This window comes from Cataglyphis hispanica, chromosome 11 (genome assembly GCF_021464435.1).
Source record: "Cataglyphis hispanica isolate Lineage 1 chromosome 11, ULB_Chis1_1.0, whole genome shotgun sequence".
NCBI lineage: Eukaryota > Metazoa > Arthropoda > Insecta > Hymenoptera > Formicidae > Cataglyphis > Cataglyphis hispanica.
In genome coordinates, this window is record NC_065964.1 from 1,459,721 (window position 1) to 1,477,464 (window position 17,744).

At 33.7% G+C, this 17,744-nt stretch overlaps 2 protein-coding genes across 8 annotated transcripts; both read left to right on the forward strand.

The window, feature by feature from the left end:
* The first annotated feature begins 1,910 nt into the window (after positions 1-1,910).
* LOC126852981 (metacaspase-2-like) lies at positions 1,911-6,186 on the forward strand. 5 transcript variants are annotated; one of them, XM_050598329.1, is made up of 5 exons: positions 1,911-2,385; positions 2,459-3,447; positions 3,745-4,647; positions 4,745-4,946; positions 5,057-6,185. In XM_050598329.1, exons 2-5 carry the CDS (start codon positions 2,581-2,583, stop codon positions 5,281-5,283), a joined length of 2,199 nt encoding a protein of 732 aa, XP_050454286.1. In that variant the 5' UTR covers positions 1,911-2,385; positions 2,459-2,580; the 3' UTR covers positions 5,284-6,185. The 5 variants fall into 5 exon arrangements, with proteins under 5 accessions (XP_050454286.1, XP_050454287.1, XP_050454283.1 ...); XM_050598330.1 differs by having other exon boundaries at positions 3,763-4,647; XM_050598326.1 differs by having other exon boundaries at positions 2,459-4,647; positions 5,057-6,186.
* A 3,870-nt stretch (positions 6,187-10,056) lies between these two features.
* Positions 10,057-17,709, forward strand: LOC126852976 (E3 ubiquitin-protein ligase MIB2). 3 transcript variants are annotated; one of them, XM_050598310.1, is made up of 13 exons: positions 10,057-10,193; positions 10,358-10,722; positions 11,212-11,678; positions 11,772-11,887; positions 11,986-12,371; positions 12,588-12,800; positions 12,882-13,053; positions 13,158-13,419; positions 13,502-13,813; positions 13,927-14,290; positions 14,496-14,707; positions 14,929-15,176; positions 15,261-17,709. In XM_050598310.1, exons 3-13 carry the CDS (start codon positions 11,245-11,247, stop codon positions 15,578-15,580), a joined length of 3,039 nt encoding a protein of 1,012 aa, XP_050454267.1. In that variant the 5' UTR covers positions 10,057-10,193; positions 10,358-10,722; positions 11,212-11,244; the 3' UTR covers positions 15,581-17,709. The 3 variants fall into 3 exon arrangements, with proteins under 3 accessions (XP_050454267.1, XP_050454266.1, XP_050454265.1); XM_050598309.1 differs by having other exon boundaries at positions 10,065-10,193; positions 10,305-10,722; XM_050598308.1 differs by having other exon boundaries at positions 10,138-10,722.
* The last annotated feature ends 35 nt before the right edge of the window (positions 17,710-17,744 follow it).

The window sequence follows — 17,744 nt, forward strand, 5'->3', positions numbered from 1 at the left end:
GAAGAAAGGAGGAAGTCGCCAGGGGCACCATAAGCGCTCGGCAACGAGGTCAAAATTTAGGAAAAAGGGAGTCGCCAGGGACACCATAAGCGCTCGGCAACGAGGTTAAAATTTAGGAAAAAGGAAGTTGCCAGGGGCACCATAAGCGCTCGGCAACGAGGTTTAAGGATTATATTCGGAATTTAGGAAGAAAGGAGGGAGTCGCCAGGGGCACCATAAGCGCTCGGCAACGATGGATTTTCGGGAAAAAGAGCAAAGTGTTGCAAGATTAAGTCAGGTTCAAATGACAACAGTAGTATATATATTTTGCATGGAATTTATAAATCTTACTTAGTATTGATATTAGGGTGTGTTTTAAATAATAGTAGGATAATAGATTAAAGTTGACTGACTGGAAACTGTCAGCCACATGCTAATGCTTGACAGAGGATTTCTTATTATTTAGAGGATGAAAAGATAATTAATTGATATTAGGGGTTGTCAGTTAATTCAAATAAAGTTTCTAATATTTATGGAAAGATGGGATTTATAGTAATTGTAAGTACTTACCGTGATGTGGCAGAAAAATCTTTCCTTCTGTTCAAGTTCTGGTCGTACCTTGTTAAGCCCTTCTCTCGTCCTTTAAGACCTCGGTCGTGGATGAAGTAGGCCGGATAAAAGTACACAGATGTATGCACAAAGTTCTTTATTATTTCTTTAATTTTACACAACTTAACACTGAATCGACAATTATATTAATCGAAATGGAATAGTGAATAGTACGCGAACAATGAAAGAATAATACGGAGCAAATACTTGTACGAAATAGTAAGGAAATAGTAATGAATAATGTTAGCTAAGAATAAATGATTCGAATGCTTGAAGAGCTCTGAATTGACTGCAATGAACGTAATGCTGAATTGACTGCCCCGATTTGACTGCTGCGAAGGTTCGAAATCGCTGGCTTATATACTGTCGAAACAAAGGGTCTTCGGGCCGTGCGCAGCACACGCGTCGCGCTCTGGAAGATTCTTAGAATGATTCAGTGAAGGACTTCTGAGAAGAAAGATTTTTAACAACAATTCTTCTGAGAATTGTCGATCGATATGTTTATCTGACTATTGAGTTTCGGCGCTCGTGGTCGTAGCCGTCGCATGTCCGTTCGACTTATCGCTCGCAATATCAGGTTTCACTAACATGAGGCCTCTTATGCGCATTCTCTTCTTAAGCTTAGTTAATATTTTATAATATAAAATCTTTAATAATATGGTTAATATTTATGCTTATTAATTTATGGAATCATTTGTTCTATTTATTTCAGTTCTGATAATAAGTTGGCAATTTAATTAAAGTTATGGCATTCTATAGTTTAAAAATATAGATATTTTAGATAACTTATTTGTATTATATGCAATGTATATAATTTATGATTCCATAGAATATAAGCCTCTTAAATTTATATTTATGGTCGCTTGATCGATACTACAATAAAGCATATTAATTTTATTAAAATCATTTCTTTATGGAAGCATTCGCGCATTATATAATAACCTGTTTTAATTAATATGATTTTAATTATTTATAAAGTATAATTGTATTGGATATAGTATTGAAAGTTTTATATGTGATGTTTTGGATAAAATAATTATAAATATTCAACAAATTATAGTCAACAAATTATTATTATATACGTTTTATGATTCCATAAAGTACGGCGCATTTATTCCTCAATTTAAGAGTGAGTAATTATTATATATATTTGTCTGTATGTTTAAGTATTAAAATCTTAAAAGTTAGATATTAGTATCGATATTATCGAGTATGAAACTCGTTTGCAAGTTCGTTCTTAAAGTAATCAGCAGGTTAGTTCTAAAAAGTCACTGCTGTACAACTAGCTAGTTCTAAATAATCTAAGGAATTCTCAATTCCTTGCGCCATCGATTATTATTACTAAAAGGATTAAAATATATTCAGGTTTTAGGCTAAATAACCATATGGAACTAAAATAATAAGTGATTAATGAAATTAGTTAACAATTAAAATAAAAGCAAATGGATTACATAATTATTCCATAGGTATTTTGCAGGGATAAAAGCGGTACTTAATTACTAGTTAAAATATAATTTTTAAAATTGGCAGGACATTACAACAGATATATTGCGAGAATAAATGCCGTTAATTACTAGCTAAATTATAGTTTTTAAAAATGGCAGAACGTTACAATGCGCATAAGTCGCACTTCGCTATCTTTTTTTCCATATGGTCAATGACTATGGGAAATATTGAAACATGTTGATATCCGAGGGATGTCCCCTCGTGTCGCGGAAATTTGAGTGATTTCTGTTCACCTTAATGTTGCATTCGCGTACATGAGTAAATCTCGCCAAATCATTCATCTTGAAGTCGGTAAGTTTGATGTTTCGAATTATTTCAAAGTGATACGGTAAGAAATTATATCAAGCATACTATTTATTACTAGTCAGTTGCAGGTTATATTACCCCGCATACATAAGAAGGGGATTTTTTTCATCGTGAAGAGTGTGGCGCGAAGCGACACGAATAACTTCATGGACAGTTATTTGACTGAATCACTATCTATAAATGGACAATCTGACAGAACCCACGGCGAAGAAGAGATGCGTTACAAGAAACGAAAATAAGATGCAATTAATAGAATGTGTACGAGAATTTCGGCTGCCGCAACAGTTCCCCAGCACGTTGAAACAGGCGATGAAACAGGGTATCGTGAATTCCGTGGAATCCCCGCCGTCAATCTTAACGATGCCCGAGAATACGATAACATCATTATCTGGCGTCAAGTTTCAAATCCCGTCTAAACTGCAGAAATTAAGGATCTTATCTCCAAGTGGAAAGGATTTGGGAGAGTTCAATGTCGAGTTACGGACTGATAATCCATTGAAAGGGAAGACGATCACTCTCAGATCTGTTAAGAAATCTTCTCTGTCTCCAGTCTTGCACAGCAGGATATTTCCACAGATACTTAAACAAGGCATAGCAAAAATATCAAAGAGTAATTCAATTAAATCTTGCAGCAGGAGTAATTACGAAGAAGTGAATAAAAATAATGTGTCGCAAGAATTTACAACTCTGCGGATAAATAAAATAATTGGGAAAGAAGATATTGAGACCAGAAATAAGGAGGCACAGGCATGTAATAGTGATATTAATGTTGAAATACCAGTTTCTTTGAGTGAGACAAATTGTAAACAATCCTTGTATCAAACTATTGATAGCAACAATCAAAAGCATATAGTATGTAATGGAATAAACAATGTAAATAGCTGTATAAAAATCCCAAAAATTACAACAGAAATTAATGAAATTACTTCAGCTGCAAGAGTATCGCCACATGAAGAAATTATTGAATCCATATTTCCTATAACAAATTTAAAGCTTGCAGTAAACTCAAGTGATAATAATGTACATAAATCTAAAGAGTATTTCAAAGTAAGTAGTGGAAAATGCATTACTAGTGTAAAAAACAGCGAAAATGTAAAAATAGTCACATCTTTAAAAAATGCAGTAAATTTTGCTCAACATAATCAGATTAATAGTAATTTAATTGAAAATAGTTTAGATAGCAATGGTAAAGAAAATGTCAATAATCCAAAAGTTATAAATAATAGAAATAAATTATTTCAAGTTAATTCTGATGTAGTTTTCTTAAATAATCAAGCATACAAAACAATGCAAAAAAATATTATGACAGTTATACCTAATAATGAAACTTTTTTATTTAATCAGAATACAATTTCAACACAGGAATATAATACTGCTGTATCACCAGCATGTGAAAAAAATATAATTAATGTACATCATGGCAAAGTTTTGTGCAACACAAAGTCTGATAATATACAAAGTAAACTTATTCTGAAGGACGGTCCTAGAAATAATTTTTCATCTGTTGTGGTCAACAATCCTGTGCAATGCGTTCAAGAATCGCAACCAATCACAAATACTATTGATACAATCGTGCAATTAGATGTGCAGAACAAGGATTATCCCATAAATTCAACTCAGTCAGACTTATCGGATCAATGGAATATTATTAAGAAAGCAATGAATAGTGTGAAGGATAACAAGTTGCGTGTGCTAGCGCTGAAAGCACTAGCAGATTGTGGAATTGGAATAGAGAGACATGTTCCAATACGTTTAGAGGAACATAAAGCTGTACACGACACACAAGTACAGACTATGATATTTGGCTTATTGGATACATCTTTCATATTTATAAACAAAGACTTAGATAGCATTCAGAGAATAAAACAAATTTCTCTTTATGATATGCCTTCTAATCAAAATCAATTGTTAACAAATGATTTACACTCTAATGATTTCCTATCCAAAGCTCCTCTTATAAGTGAACAAGAAAATGATTTCGATATAGATAGTTTTATTAAACAAATTTTTGAAGAAAATTCTGATACTGCAAAAATGAAGGAAACTTTGTCAGCAACAAAGATAAGATGTAAGAATCTTATAGAGCACTTGGAAAGAGACTTTGAATTAGTTAAACGATATGATCAAAATGGCATGTTAAATATACATAACGCTGTTATAAGCAATAACATCCATCTTGTTCAGAGACAATTAATGATACTTGAGCAGTGTAAAGAAAGTGTCGATATATTGACTGAGGATGGAACGGTAAGTTTAATTTAATTTTATTTAATATTTTAAATACAATTTTACCTAATCTTTTATAAAAGATATTATATGTAATCTTTTGTGATGCATTTTGCAGACGAGTTTAGAATTGGCAATCAAATATGATGCACGAAGCGAAATTGTCAAACTTCTATTGAAAGCTGGAGCACAACCGGTGATACCGAAATATATACACGAATCCGCATTGATTATAGCTAGTAAACGAGCATCACCCTTATTGCCAATGCTTATCGATCAAGTTTCGGATTCGAAATTACTCGATCAAATAGATTCAGAAGGTGAGATTATAATGATGCTATACAAGAAGCATTTGTTGAATCGATATTACGCTAACAATCAGTTAAAATTCTCATTAACGCAATATGTGAATCCATTTTTATTTTTTAAGGCTTCGCGGCATTACATTATTGTAGCATGCGCGATAATTTGCAAGGGGTGAAAGCACTTTTATCAGGCGGTGCGACTATAGATGTGAAAGATATGAGATCAGGACGGACGCCTTTGTTTCATGCACTGGACAATGGTCACACGGTAGTGGCGCAGACATTATTAAAAGCCGGTGCTATTGCAAATGTCACCAACTATGCGGGACAAACACCTCTACCTATAGTGTAAGAAAAATTTGTTTTTTAGAATATTAATTAAAAAAGAAATAACATAATCACTTTTGTTTCAAGTAAAGGAAAAATATAAAACTCCTAAAGCTACAATGATATTAAGACAAAATTGTTTTATAATCGAATTTCTGAAAATTATTTTCTGGAATAATTCTAATTTTATTTCTAATTCAAAAACTAGTCAAAATGATGTAACTTATTTAGTATATTTATGACTAAAAATTTATTTTTAGTTTTTGACATGTGTGATTGACTTATTAAAAGAATTATTTTAAAATGTATTTTTTTTAAATAGAAACTTTAGAATAGGGAAAAACATAAATTTAAAATATTTTATTAATGCAGCAATGCTTTACAGTAAAATTAAATATTTATTTATACCTGTAATCTTTAGACGTATAATTAGAAATTTTTTTTTTATCAATATGTAAACTAAGATATTAATAATTGATATTATTGTTATCTTTTTCTCAATTAATAATTGAAATTTCTGCATAAATTGTGCTACAGAACGATTCATATTATATAATTAATGAATTTTTAAGTTTTATATTGCGTGCGTGCGTGCGTGCGTGTATGAGAAAATTATGTATGTATGTACAGCTCACACATTTTGAAAATACATTTTATGGAATATTACTTAAGATATTGAAAAAATATAATACTTATTGTAATGTAATTCAATATTTTTATGTTCTACAAAAATTTTCAGTGACATTTAAGTAAATTATGTAAATTTAAATAATTTATGTGAATATTTATATTAATATTATACTTGTATATGGATATATCATATAAAAAATATGATTAAGGATAAAATAAGATCGATAAAATTACAAAAATAAAATATACGTAATATTTGTATTCCAAATAATGTAATTAAATAATTTTGTCATTTTGATAAAATCTCTATTCTCTAAAACCCTTTTTTATATCTTCTATTTAGCAGAAATTTCTAATTTAATACTTATATATTTATGCAAATTTTGTATATATGTAAAATGAAATATAAATAATTTAAATTATAAATTTAATTTAAGGATGTATGTATCATATATGTCAAACATTGATAAAAACAAGAAAATTTCGGAAACTATTCTACTATTTCTTTTAATAAGTATCTGTGCAAAACCTGAGCACAATTTTCTCTGTAGTTTAGCAATTATTTAAGTTTGAAGTTTATATTAATTCTTATGAAAATCTTTTATTAAATCACTTATCGACAAATTTGACAAGATAAAAACATTGCCATTAAAATAAAAATTTTAATATGTATTAACAAAATTCTACTAAACATTGCAAAACTTTAATTAAATCCACTTACGTTTGAAAGTTATTTATTAAACATATATTTATTATAACAAAATACTTGTAATAATACCAAAATCTTCCTGTAAATTACTCTTTTTTTATTTCTTGATTTCAGGGGGCATTCATAATCAAAAGTTTTTGTCATAAATTAAAGAAAATATTAATTATAACTATTTTCTTTTATTATTTTGAAGACATTAAAAACAATATTATTTTTTGATATTACTTTAATTCTTTTTACAATCCAAATTTATTTTATTTTTCAAACAGTATAAATGTGAAAACATTTTTTTTTTTTAATTTTGACAGTTTTTTATTACTTGTGCATCCAAATATCCCTTAAGTAAAATTCATTAAAAATTATATCAAATAATATAGTTAAACAAACAAGCATGTTTTTATTATTAATTTTTTTTAATTTTACCATATGTTGTAATTTTATATATTATTAAAATGCGACTGCTAATTCCTCGAAATACATGACCCCAAAAAATATATCGGAAATAAGTAGTGCTAGAAGTTCATATTCTTTTAAGAATGTATGTGACATATTGAAATACTAACAAAAGCATTAAAATTTCATAGATAGTTCTACTATTTCTTCTGAATATTTGTGCAAAAACTAAGCACAATTCTCTTAACGGTTTGGAAGTTATTTAAATTTAAAATTACTTTTGATTCTTATGGAAAATCACCTATTGTAGCATTTATTGACAAATTTGACAAAAAAAAAATATTACCAATAAAATAAAAATTTTCACATATATTAAGGAAATTCTAATAAATATTTGTGCAAAACTTGATTTAGATCCATTAATTTGTTTAAAAGTTATTTACTAAAAATTGTAGAAAAATATCTGTCTCTTTTTCTCTTTCTGCAAATTACTCATTTTTCATTGTTTTTTGCAGTTGATTTCAGAGGATATTTACGATCAAAAGTTTTTGCTATAAATTAGGAAAAATATTAATTACAACTATTTTCTTTTACGAAAACGTCAAAATCCATATTACTTTGTGATACTTTAATTTTTTTCATAACACAAATTTATTTTTTTTCAAACATAAGAAACATATTTTCTTTTTAATTTTGACAATTTTTTGCTACTATTGTACATCCAGAACATCCTTAATAAATAACAGCTCAAACAATTGCTCCTTAATTGCTCCATCAGAATTTACAATTGTTCCCCTTTTAAAATTAATATTTTTTTTAATATTTACAAAAAACGTAAAATTTATTATTTTTACTCAAAAACATATTTTCCAATAATTTTTTGTACCTATATCCAGCATAAAACGATTGCTCCTTAATTGCTTCATATTGCATTTTTTATTGAAAATTAATAAACTATTTTCCAAGCGATGCCGCCGCCATCTATCGGTGGCCTATCTAAACTGCATGGCTCACAGCCAACGGCGTGTATATTCAAACATCTTAAAGAGCTTAATCAACAAATTCTATTGATTTTTTTGGTAAAATAATTGCTCTTTGTTTGCTCTATTATGATATTCGCAATTGCTCTATTTGTATAATTAATGTTTTACAATATATTAGCAAAAAATCAATCATTTTCTTGAAAAAACATTTTCCATAGTCTACTGCAAGTATATTCAGCATAAAACGATTGCTCCTTAATTAATTCATATTGCTCAATCATTATTTTCATAGTCTATTGCATTTTTTATTGAAAATTAATAAATTAATTATTTTCCTAAGGTTATATAAAGGAAAGTTAAGTCACAAATTGAACCTATGAACCCCCGACAAAACCATAATGCATTGCGAAAGACCATGAGAGCCAATAATAAGCGGGGAGCACACACTTTTGCATAAGCGCATAACCATAAACATAAAGAAATTGATTGGTCCACAAATGTATGCATAAGAAAATGAACCAATCAATTTCCTTATGCTTATTGTTATGCGCTTATGCAAAAGTGTGTGCTCCCCGCTATAGTCTAGCTTATTTAACATTTCCATTGAACTCTATCTATATGTACTGGAATGATCAAGCCTTTATTTGGGCTGTCACCACTATTCCGCCAAGAGAGAGGTGCGTTTGACTGGCGTCTCTCTTTCTAGTATTATCTGATTGGTCCATGATATGACACATGATATGCCATCTCGTGCAGCGAGTTTTTTTTCAGTCACACTATAAGCAACTATAAGGCCGAGTCTACAATAAACATATATATACTACTATACTAGTCACGTATTTTTCTAATAAGCAGCATTAGCGAAAACATTACGATGCAGACGTATACCAACCTTTCGCTTCTATAATTTATGCTTTCCATTTAGTAACTCAACTCGACACAAGTATCATTCTATCTTCTTTTAATACCAGTAAATACAAAGATAGAATGATACTTGTGTCGACTTGAGTCATTAATGGGAAAGCACCTTTTGTGTACTTGACGCAATGCGCATACGCGAATTTCGTTGAGCTAAAGCGGGGAGCACACTTTTGCATAAGCGCATAATCATAAACATAAAGAAATTGATTGGTCCACAAATATATGCATAAGGAAATGAACCAATCAATTTCCTTATGCTTATTGTTATGCGCTTATGTAAAAGTGTGTGCTCCATTGTATATTTTTCCGGCTAATTTCACATAAAATTTTATTTTTGTATTTTCAAAAAAAATAGTAACCAACAAACGTTTTAATTAGTTTTTCCATGATCAACAAACGATTGTGACATCAATTATAACTAAGATTAAAACAAAAATAATATCTTTCCGGCTAACTTATTCACGCAAAATTTTATTTTCATATTTTCAAAAAAAATATTAACCATTGTAATTAGATCAACAAACATCAAAAAACGATTTGTAAAAAAAAATTATAAAAGTGAATGTTGACTGGCTAAAGGCCATTGCACGTTAAAAAATTTTAGTCGTAATCGTAAAGCCGTAACTAAATCAACCAATCACAATTCAGACATTCTTATTATGTTTAAAATGTTTGATTGTAATTGGTTAATTTTCTTACGGCCTTATGATTACGACTAAAATTTTTTAACGTGCAATGGCCTTAACTTTATGGAGCTTTGGTTAAATCGATGATTAAAATCAGCAGAGTGGCAACAGAAAATAGAGGTAAAGGAAAACCAAGCATTCTTATCATTTCAGTTGCCACCCTGCCGTCGGTTAATCTAACCAAAGATGATGAAATTGACCCTTAAGGGCGAATTTCATCACCTTCGGTTAAGTTAACCGACGGTTAAAATCGATAGGGTGGCAACTGAAATGATAAGAATGCTTGGTTTTCCTTCATCTCTATTTTCTGTTGGCACCCTGCTGATTTTAAAGCGGGGAGCACACACTTTTGCATAAGCGCGTAACAATAAGCATAAGGAAATTGATTGGTTCATTTTCTTATGCATACATTTGTGGACCAATCAATTTCTTTATATTTATGGTTATGCGCTTATGCAAAAGTATGTGCTCCCCGCTTAACCGTCGGTTAACTTAACCGAAGGTGGTGAAATTGGCTCTAAAGAATCGAATCGGAATCGAACATCCCTATGATGCACACAAATATTTGATAGGATTGCAGACAATCTGTGTCAAAATTGGCATAAGTAATTCTGTAAGTAGAATTTTGACACATTAAGCATTTTACGACGTAAATAATATTCAGTATCGTATTTCACATATGTTTTATGTATAATTTATTTCACATACATATGCTATTCGCTAGAGCGAATAAAAATGCGATAAAAATTTTATCTCGATGGATGTTCGCGAGACAAGGAGCAACGAGACGAAAGAATTCGATACGATGGAAGAAGGAAGAAAAACGAACTGGGAAGAAGGAGAGAGAAAAAAGCGGGCGGGAGATATTTAATTGGTTTTCCGTGCCCGTGCGTGGGATCTGGCGGGCCGATGTACCCGGGCGTACTGAAGGAGGCGCCATCATCAACGAGCCCAGTTTATGAGGTTACTGTCATTGTCATCGGTGTCGCAGACGTAGCGACGTAGGTTCTCGTTACGAGCCGTCATCCGTCACCGCGTCCTCCTCGGTCGGCGATGATGGAGCGTGCTTACTCGCTGCTGCTGCATCGCCGCATATGATTCATAGGGCTCGTGGGCCCTCTCGAGGAGACTTCTGCCTTCAGGTACGCGATCTTAGACGAGAATATTATCTCTCTCTCTCTCTCTCTCTCTTTCTCCAAAAACTGAACACTATGCGATTAATTCAGCAAACTCGATAATTCACGGAGTAAAGCTAAACTGATCGAATTTTGTCAAATTTTACTAATTTTTTAAATGTTGGATTAAAGTATATCTTATATCAAAAAACGTTCAGAGGACATCCAGAGGATGTTAATATCCAAGGATGTTCTCTGAACATCTTTTAAATATGTGTGAGAGATATTTCAAGTAGTTTTACATTTAATTCAAAATTATGTCCTGTCATTTTTCTTTTTTTTCTTTTTTTCTTTTTCTTTTTATAGTACTATTATTTATTTTATAATATTTTTTTTTATAGAACTATTATTATTATTCACACGATAAATTAATATGAATTATGTACATTTATCAATATATAATGTTATACAGTGTAACACTCAATGCGATATATTATATGCGATATTCTCTTAAAGGATTAGAAGATAGATCAGAATTTATACCTGGAGATGTTGGAAGTTGGTTTGCGTGTCGTCCGTGGTCAAGATTGGAAATGGGACGATCAGGATGGCGGCGAAGGTCACGCCGGAACGATAGTGGAAATCGGGAAGCCACCTTCCATGGTAGGAAGCTCGGCCTCTAGTCCGAATCCCACCGATCGAACACCGGACAAGACGGTCATTATTCAATGGGACCATGGTGCCAGGAGTAATTACAGGATCGGTTACCAAGGAGCTTACGATCTGTTGATGTTCGATAACGCGGCTGCCGGAGTCAAGCATTCCAACATTATCTGCGATGGTTGCAAGAGGCACGGGATAATTGGTATCAGGTGGAAGTGTTCCCAGTGCTTCGATTATGATCTCTGCACTCAGTGCTATATGGCTGATGTGCACGAGTTGACTCATACATTTCAGAGATTTCAAACAGCCAATTCTGTGGGGTGAGTATACTCATTCGCGATTTTGATCATTTTGTTTTATTGCCATTATTGATGAACCTGACAGAGAATTATGTTTCCAATCAAATGCTGTAGGATCCAACTAGGGCCGAGGGAAGGATGCACCAAAATATCTTTAAAGGGAATTTTTATAGGAGCGAAAGTCATTCGCGGACCGGATTGGGAGTGGGGGGATCAGGATGGCGGCCGTGGTATTAATATTTCGTCTATACAAATCAATTTGAGTTATTATGATTATGTAGTGGATTATCAATCTCTCATTTTTCTCCTGTCCTCCTGTTTTCTTTAGGAAAGACTGGCAGAGTCATGGATATACGCGGTTGGGATAATGAGAGCAGTCGTTCTGTCGCGACCGTCACATGGTCCACGGGTAGCACCAATGTTTATCGATTAGGTTACAAAGGTTGCGTGGATTTATGTTACGTGGAGGAGGCTACTGCTGGTACCTATTACAAGGAGCACCTTCCGTTGCTCGGCCAACCGGTCTTAACTATACCAGACAACGGAAATAGTTCGACATCTACAAAAAGCGGTGTCTCCAGCTCGTCTAGTCCACACCATTTAACGTTTAATGTTGGTGACAAAGTGAAAGTACTAATTGAGGTCGATATATTAAAGGAAATGCAAGACGGTCATGGTGGTTGGAATCCGCGTATGGCTGAATACATAGGAAAGGTATTTTTTTTTTTTTCCTTTATAAATAGAATGTTTCATCTTATCTAAAAAGCACTGTTTCCATAAATATTAAAGTAACTGAGATTTAATTCTTGGAATTTCACTAGAGTTTTGTTTCTAAAGAATGAGGCAAAAAGGAAAAGTTAAACTTTAAGTATTTTTAGTTAATATTTATAGCTTAAACTAAAATGTACGCGTTAATTTTCTAAAATTTAGATTGGCACGGTGCATCGAATTACAGACAAAGGAGATATTCGCGTGCAATACGAAGGCTGCAACAATAGATGGACTTTCCATCCGGGCGCTTTAACGAAAGTCCCCGCTAAGGGTGCGTTCTCTCTCGGTGACATTGTACGTGTAAAGAGCGATTTAGCCGCCGTCAAACAGTATCAAATTGGTCACGGTGAATGGACAGATATTATGAAAAATGTTAGTTGGCAATCTATACATATATATTTATTTCTCTCTGTCGTATTTATAAAATACGGATCTAGTTTATATTTGTCGCAGGCCCTAGGAAAGACTGGGAAGATAATCAAAATATACCCGGACGGTGACTTACGTGTGGCACTAGACGGTCCTACGTGGACATTTAATCCGCTAAGTGTCGTTCCTGTACCTTCTGGCACGAATGTTATGACTGCTGCACACGATAACGCGAATAGGTTTAAAGATCGTTCAGGTATTCTTATTTTCTAAAAAAGGAAGTCATCATAGTTTCATCGATAGCTGGATCGATTTTGTTAGTAATGCTATAAGTGTAATTATCTATTTAATTTCTTCCAGTTGAAGGTACTGATAGCGAAGTGGAGAAACTGTTGAGAGATGCGGCTAAGGGCGAGGCCGGCGTAGCTTCAGTGCGAGAGTTTCTCAAAAAGTACCCTGGCAAAGTGGACGCGCGCGCTCCCGGCGGTGGCAGGAAAACATGTCTGCAAGTGGCCGCGCATCAGGGTCAGCGCGAACTTTGCAATCTTCTTTTGGACGCCGGCGCCTCTCTACGTGCGATTGACGAGGACGGTGATACGCCTTTACATTACGCAGCATTTGGGTAGGAAATCATTATCTTTACTTTTGTTTCGCGATGTTATAATTATATCGACGTGCTGTTATTCATTCTTTCGATTGAACAGCAATCAGCCGGAGATAATGGAACTGTTGTTATCACGAGGCGCGGCTATCAATGCCGTCAACAATGGTAGATGCAGCGCGCTACATGTAGCGGTTAACAAACAACACGCGCAATGCGTGAGAGTGCTCTTGCGTCATCATTGCGATGTCAATCTGCAAGACTCATATGCTGATACGGCGTTGCACGATGCAATCGGAAAGGATGCCCTAGACGTGATCGACGCGTTATGTGCTTGTGAAAGAGTAGACTTCACTCTTCGAAACAAACGGGGCTTCAACGTTCTACATCATGCTGCGCTCAAAGGCAATGCTCAGTATGTATATAGGACAGATAGATAGCAGTGTGCAACGATAGAATTGGACTGTGCTTTCAAAATTTACTTAATTCATCCTTCATTTACATAAACTCGTTGAATCTCCGTTATAGTGCAACAGAGAGGCTAGTCGCTCGCGCACGTAATTTAGTGGACACGAAGAAGGAGGATGGATTTGCAGCGTTGCATTTGGCGGCGTTGAATGGACACAGAGAGGTCGCGGCTATTCTCCTCTCGCAGAATGGCGGCCGCGCCAAGGTCGATCTACGCAACAAACGACGACAAACTCCGTTGCACTTGGCTACCTCGCAGGGACACTGGTCAATTGTCGAACTGCTGGTGCATACTGGTGCGGATGTCGGCAGCGCTGACGAGGATGGTGACACCGTGCTGCACATTGCAATAGCAAAGAGCCCGAATCAACAAACTGCCGTGCCCTCGCCGGAGAGTAGCCGGGATTCGCCGCTTATATACGCGGTACGTCTAAGAGATTACGAGTTTTCCTTGGATATTTATAAATTTATATAAAAAGAAACAGAATCATCGAATAAATATTTATTTTTTCTTAGATGAAATTAATGTTTCCAAAATTATTCTGTATATTCATAGTTTGAAAGGTATAAAGGAAAAAAAAAGAGATATACTTGTCATTTTTCTCTAACAAAATATTTTTTTTGGGCAGATTTGGCAGAATTTGGCGAGGCAAAGCGCAAAGTCTGAATTAGCACTAGCTTGTTTTCTTGTAAGTATGGACAGAAGCTGTAAACTCCTCGAACAAGTCAAAAACAACAAGGACAAGACGCCGCTCGATCTTTTGGAAGGCAATCCGGAAGCCGCTCTGCTCATCGATCTTCTACGATCCTACAAATACCAAAGTCATAGCACGCAATTAGAGTAAGACGCAAGATAAGACAACAAAGATTTTATTTTAAGAGTGTTGCAAATCCAATCTTCGAAACATTTATAAATATGTCTGAAATGTCTGACAAATTGATTTTATAACATTTTGAAAACTGGGCTTAACGTTCTCAAAATAATAAGATTAATTGATTTTGAGATCATTTGCTAAATGATTGATAAATATATAAAAGGAATAATTTGTATGTGTTTTACAGAATAGAGAATAATCCACCGAATAATTACGTAGAACCATCTACGTATCGGATAGATAATACGTCACAATTGGAAGAATTGCGTGGCGCTAGAAAAAGTATATCCGGTTCCGGCGACGCTGCGGAATGTCGGGATTGCTCAGGTATCGTAACGGGTACAAAGCAAGAGAGCCGACTCGATCCCAGTAGTAGCGTCACACTTGGTTGTGCACGTTGCGGTCATACCATCGTCAAAACGCAAATGATTCAAGGTACTCGAGTGTATCAATTTTTCTTAACCGAGGAAAGATTTATATTTATGTACTTTATATATTACCTTTGCATTATTTGTCTAGATGGTCAGCTGGCAACAGGTGAGGTATCAATAGCTAATTCGGAAGAGAAATCAAAAAATGTTTCGTCGGAAGGGAAACAGAAGGAAGAGATCAGCGATAGGGAAAGGGAAAAGGAAAAAGATAAAGACTTGGAGCGATTACGTTATCTGGAAACTAGAGTCGCGGATCTCGAGGAGGCGAACATGTGCAGCATCTGTATGGAACGTCGTCGTAATGTCGCTTTCCTTTGCGGTCACGGTGCCTGCGAACATTGCGCCGCCCCGTTAAAGACCTGTCACATGTGTCGCAAGACGATCACAAAGAAGATTAATCTGTATTAAATAAATTCAACGACCAAACGTTTATATACCGGAGAATAATAACGTTCGATTTTTCGAAAGGTATACAATGTATGTTCCGGGAGGAAGCATCGATACTTGGACCGGTAATAATTGTAATAATAATTATCGTGAATAAGATGGTTGTGATAAACATATGTCTGACTTTAAACTATTTGGCCGCTACACGCAACTCGAGGAAGGAGGCATTCAGAAAAGAAGGTAGACATAGAAATTTTTTTCTAACATGTAAAAAATTCTGTGACCTTCTTTTCCGAATGTTTTCTGTAGTAAAATTTAGATTTCTGTGACTACCTTCCATAAATACTAGAGAAAGAAATCAGAGAATTTTTTAAAAAGATTAGAGTAGACACCCTGTTACTGTGATCGATGCTATTACCTTCCAAGATATCGCGTATCCAAATGATATCATTTTAAGGTATTGTATATATAAATTTGTTCAAATAATGCAAAGAAATGATGAATTTTGTCGACTGTGGTATGTTGTAGCGTAAAAAAATGTTCTTCAGTTGATCGTAGCGATGCGTGTGCATTACGTTTCGTATGCTGAAAAAAAGTTAAACTGCCAAAACACATTTCTTTTCCGTAACAATTCCAGCGTAAAAAAGCGAGTTTCATTATATCGCGCCAACATTGTGTCAAATGAAGAAAGGCTTACGCGCATCACGAGATCCGCGTTCGCTCGGACACGATAGCTTGATTTTACGTTACCTTTTGTTGATCTTTTTTCAGAGATTAATTAAGTAGATTAATTAATATATTGAAGATATCTCATATCTCGGCAAACGACCGCGACATAAAATTGTTGTACGCTTTCCTTCCTCATGAATCGGCATATTGCCTATACTTTATCCCGTCCATTTTTTAATATGTCCATGTTTAAAGAGAGCGCGCGATTAACGAGTACGAGAAAACGAGCTCTTCTCGAATTTAGCTGATGGAAAACATCGTCGTTTTTTACGCGATAAGAATCATAGAAATTTGTAGAAATATTTGTGTATATATCGCCACATTATTGCGAAAGGATACCGTTTTATAAAAGTACTCCAAGATTTTCAGATTGTGCGAGCTTTTGCTGTTTCACGCGCAATAGATGAGAAGAGAGGGGAAGCACATTTAGATCTATTTAATCTTAAAATATCGGAAAAGATTTTGTGTTACTTCTTCCTCACTACATATGACATATTGTTCAAATCTTGCGAATCTCCTCCGATGTTGCAATGTGTACCCCCTTTCTCCTTTATCGCATCTTGCGTATCGTTCGATGAATCTTTTTGGTAAATAAGATACATTCAAAGAAGATCCCTAGCCAAATTTTTTAGATAGAATAATTATATATAATTCTTATTTGTATAAAGTATGCGACAATGCATGGAACCAATTAATTTTAAGCGCGCTTCCTCGAGCGAGAAGTCCTCCAATTACGGAGAAATAAATCAATTAATTTTGAGCGGTTTTTTTTTCGTCTATCAGTATTAGATATCTTGCCTTTCTATTCGACACAACGAAAAACTCGAACTCGAGGCGCATAGTAAATTCTATTTAATACGAATAAGGTGTAAAGATGTATCACTATATATCGGAACTGAGATAATCAATCAATTTTTTTATATCAGCTAACGTAATTTCTACATTAGTGATCAAAGAATTGAGAGGGATTTTTTTTATGAATCATGGTACTGGGGGAGAACAGGGTAACGCATCGCGAATTTTATATTCGTGACGAGAAAGGTACAATTTTGCAATAGTGTTGCAATCTTTTGTCAAAATGATATTAGCTTTCTTCTTTTTCTCTTTTCTTTTCTCCTTCTTTTTTTATAATAATAGCTGTATTGTCATATTTAGATATGTGCGGCGTATATACTACACAAAAAATGTTATATTACGATAGAATAATTTTTAAGCGATAGATTTCTACGCGATTGTAATTTACGACATATTTAAATAAACAAATTTACGATAGATAAACTTTAATTTAATTCTATCATATTCCATCCGTGTTTCTTTAAGCTTTATGTTTCGCGTTGAATAAAAAAAGTGAAAAAATGTCCGTCAACTTTTTCACACCGTCGACTAATTCTATAGTTGATGAAAATAGAAAACATATATATATATATATATATATATATATATATATATATATATA

Coding starts and splice junctions, on each gene's coding strand:
- LOC126852976 (XM_050598310.1), top strand. CDS start 11,245: ATGTTGGAAGTTGGTTTGCGTGTCGTCCGTGGTCAAGATTGGAAATGG. Junction 13,420..13,501: donor TTACATTACGCAGCATTTGG/GTAGGAAATCAT, acceptor TCGATTGAACAG/CAATCAGCCGGAGATAATGG. Junction 14,708..14,928: donor AGTCATAGCACGCAATTAGA/GTAAGACGCAAG, acceptor TGTGTTTTACAG/AATAGAGAATAATCCACCGA.
- LOC126852981 (XM_050598326.1), top strand. CDS start 2,581: ATGGACAATCTGACAGAACCCACGGCGAAGAAGAGATGCGTTACAAGA. Junction 4,648..4,744: donor TATTGACTGAGGATGGAACG/GTAAGTTTAATT, acceptor TGCATTTTGCAG/ACGAGTTTAGAATTGGCAAT. Junction 4,947..5,056: donor CGATCAAATAGATTCAGAAG/GTGAGATTATAA, acceptor TTATTTTTTAAG/GCTTCGCGGCATTACATTAT.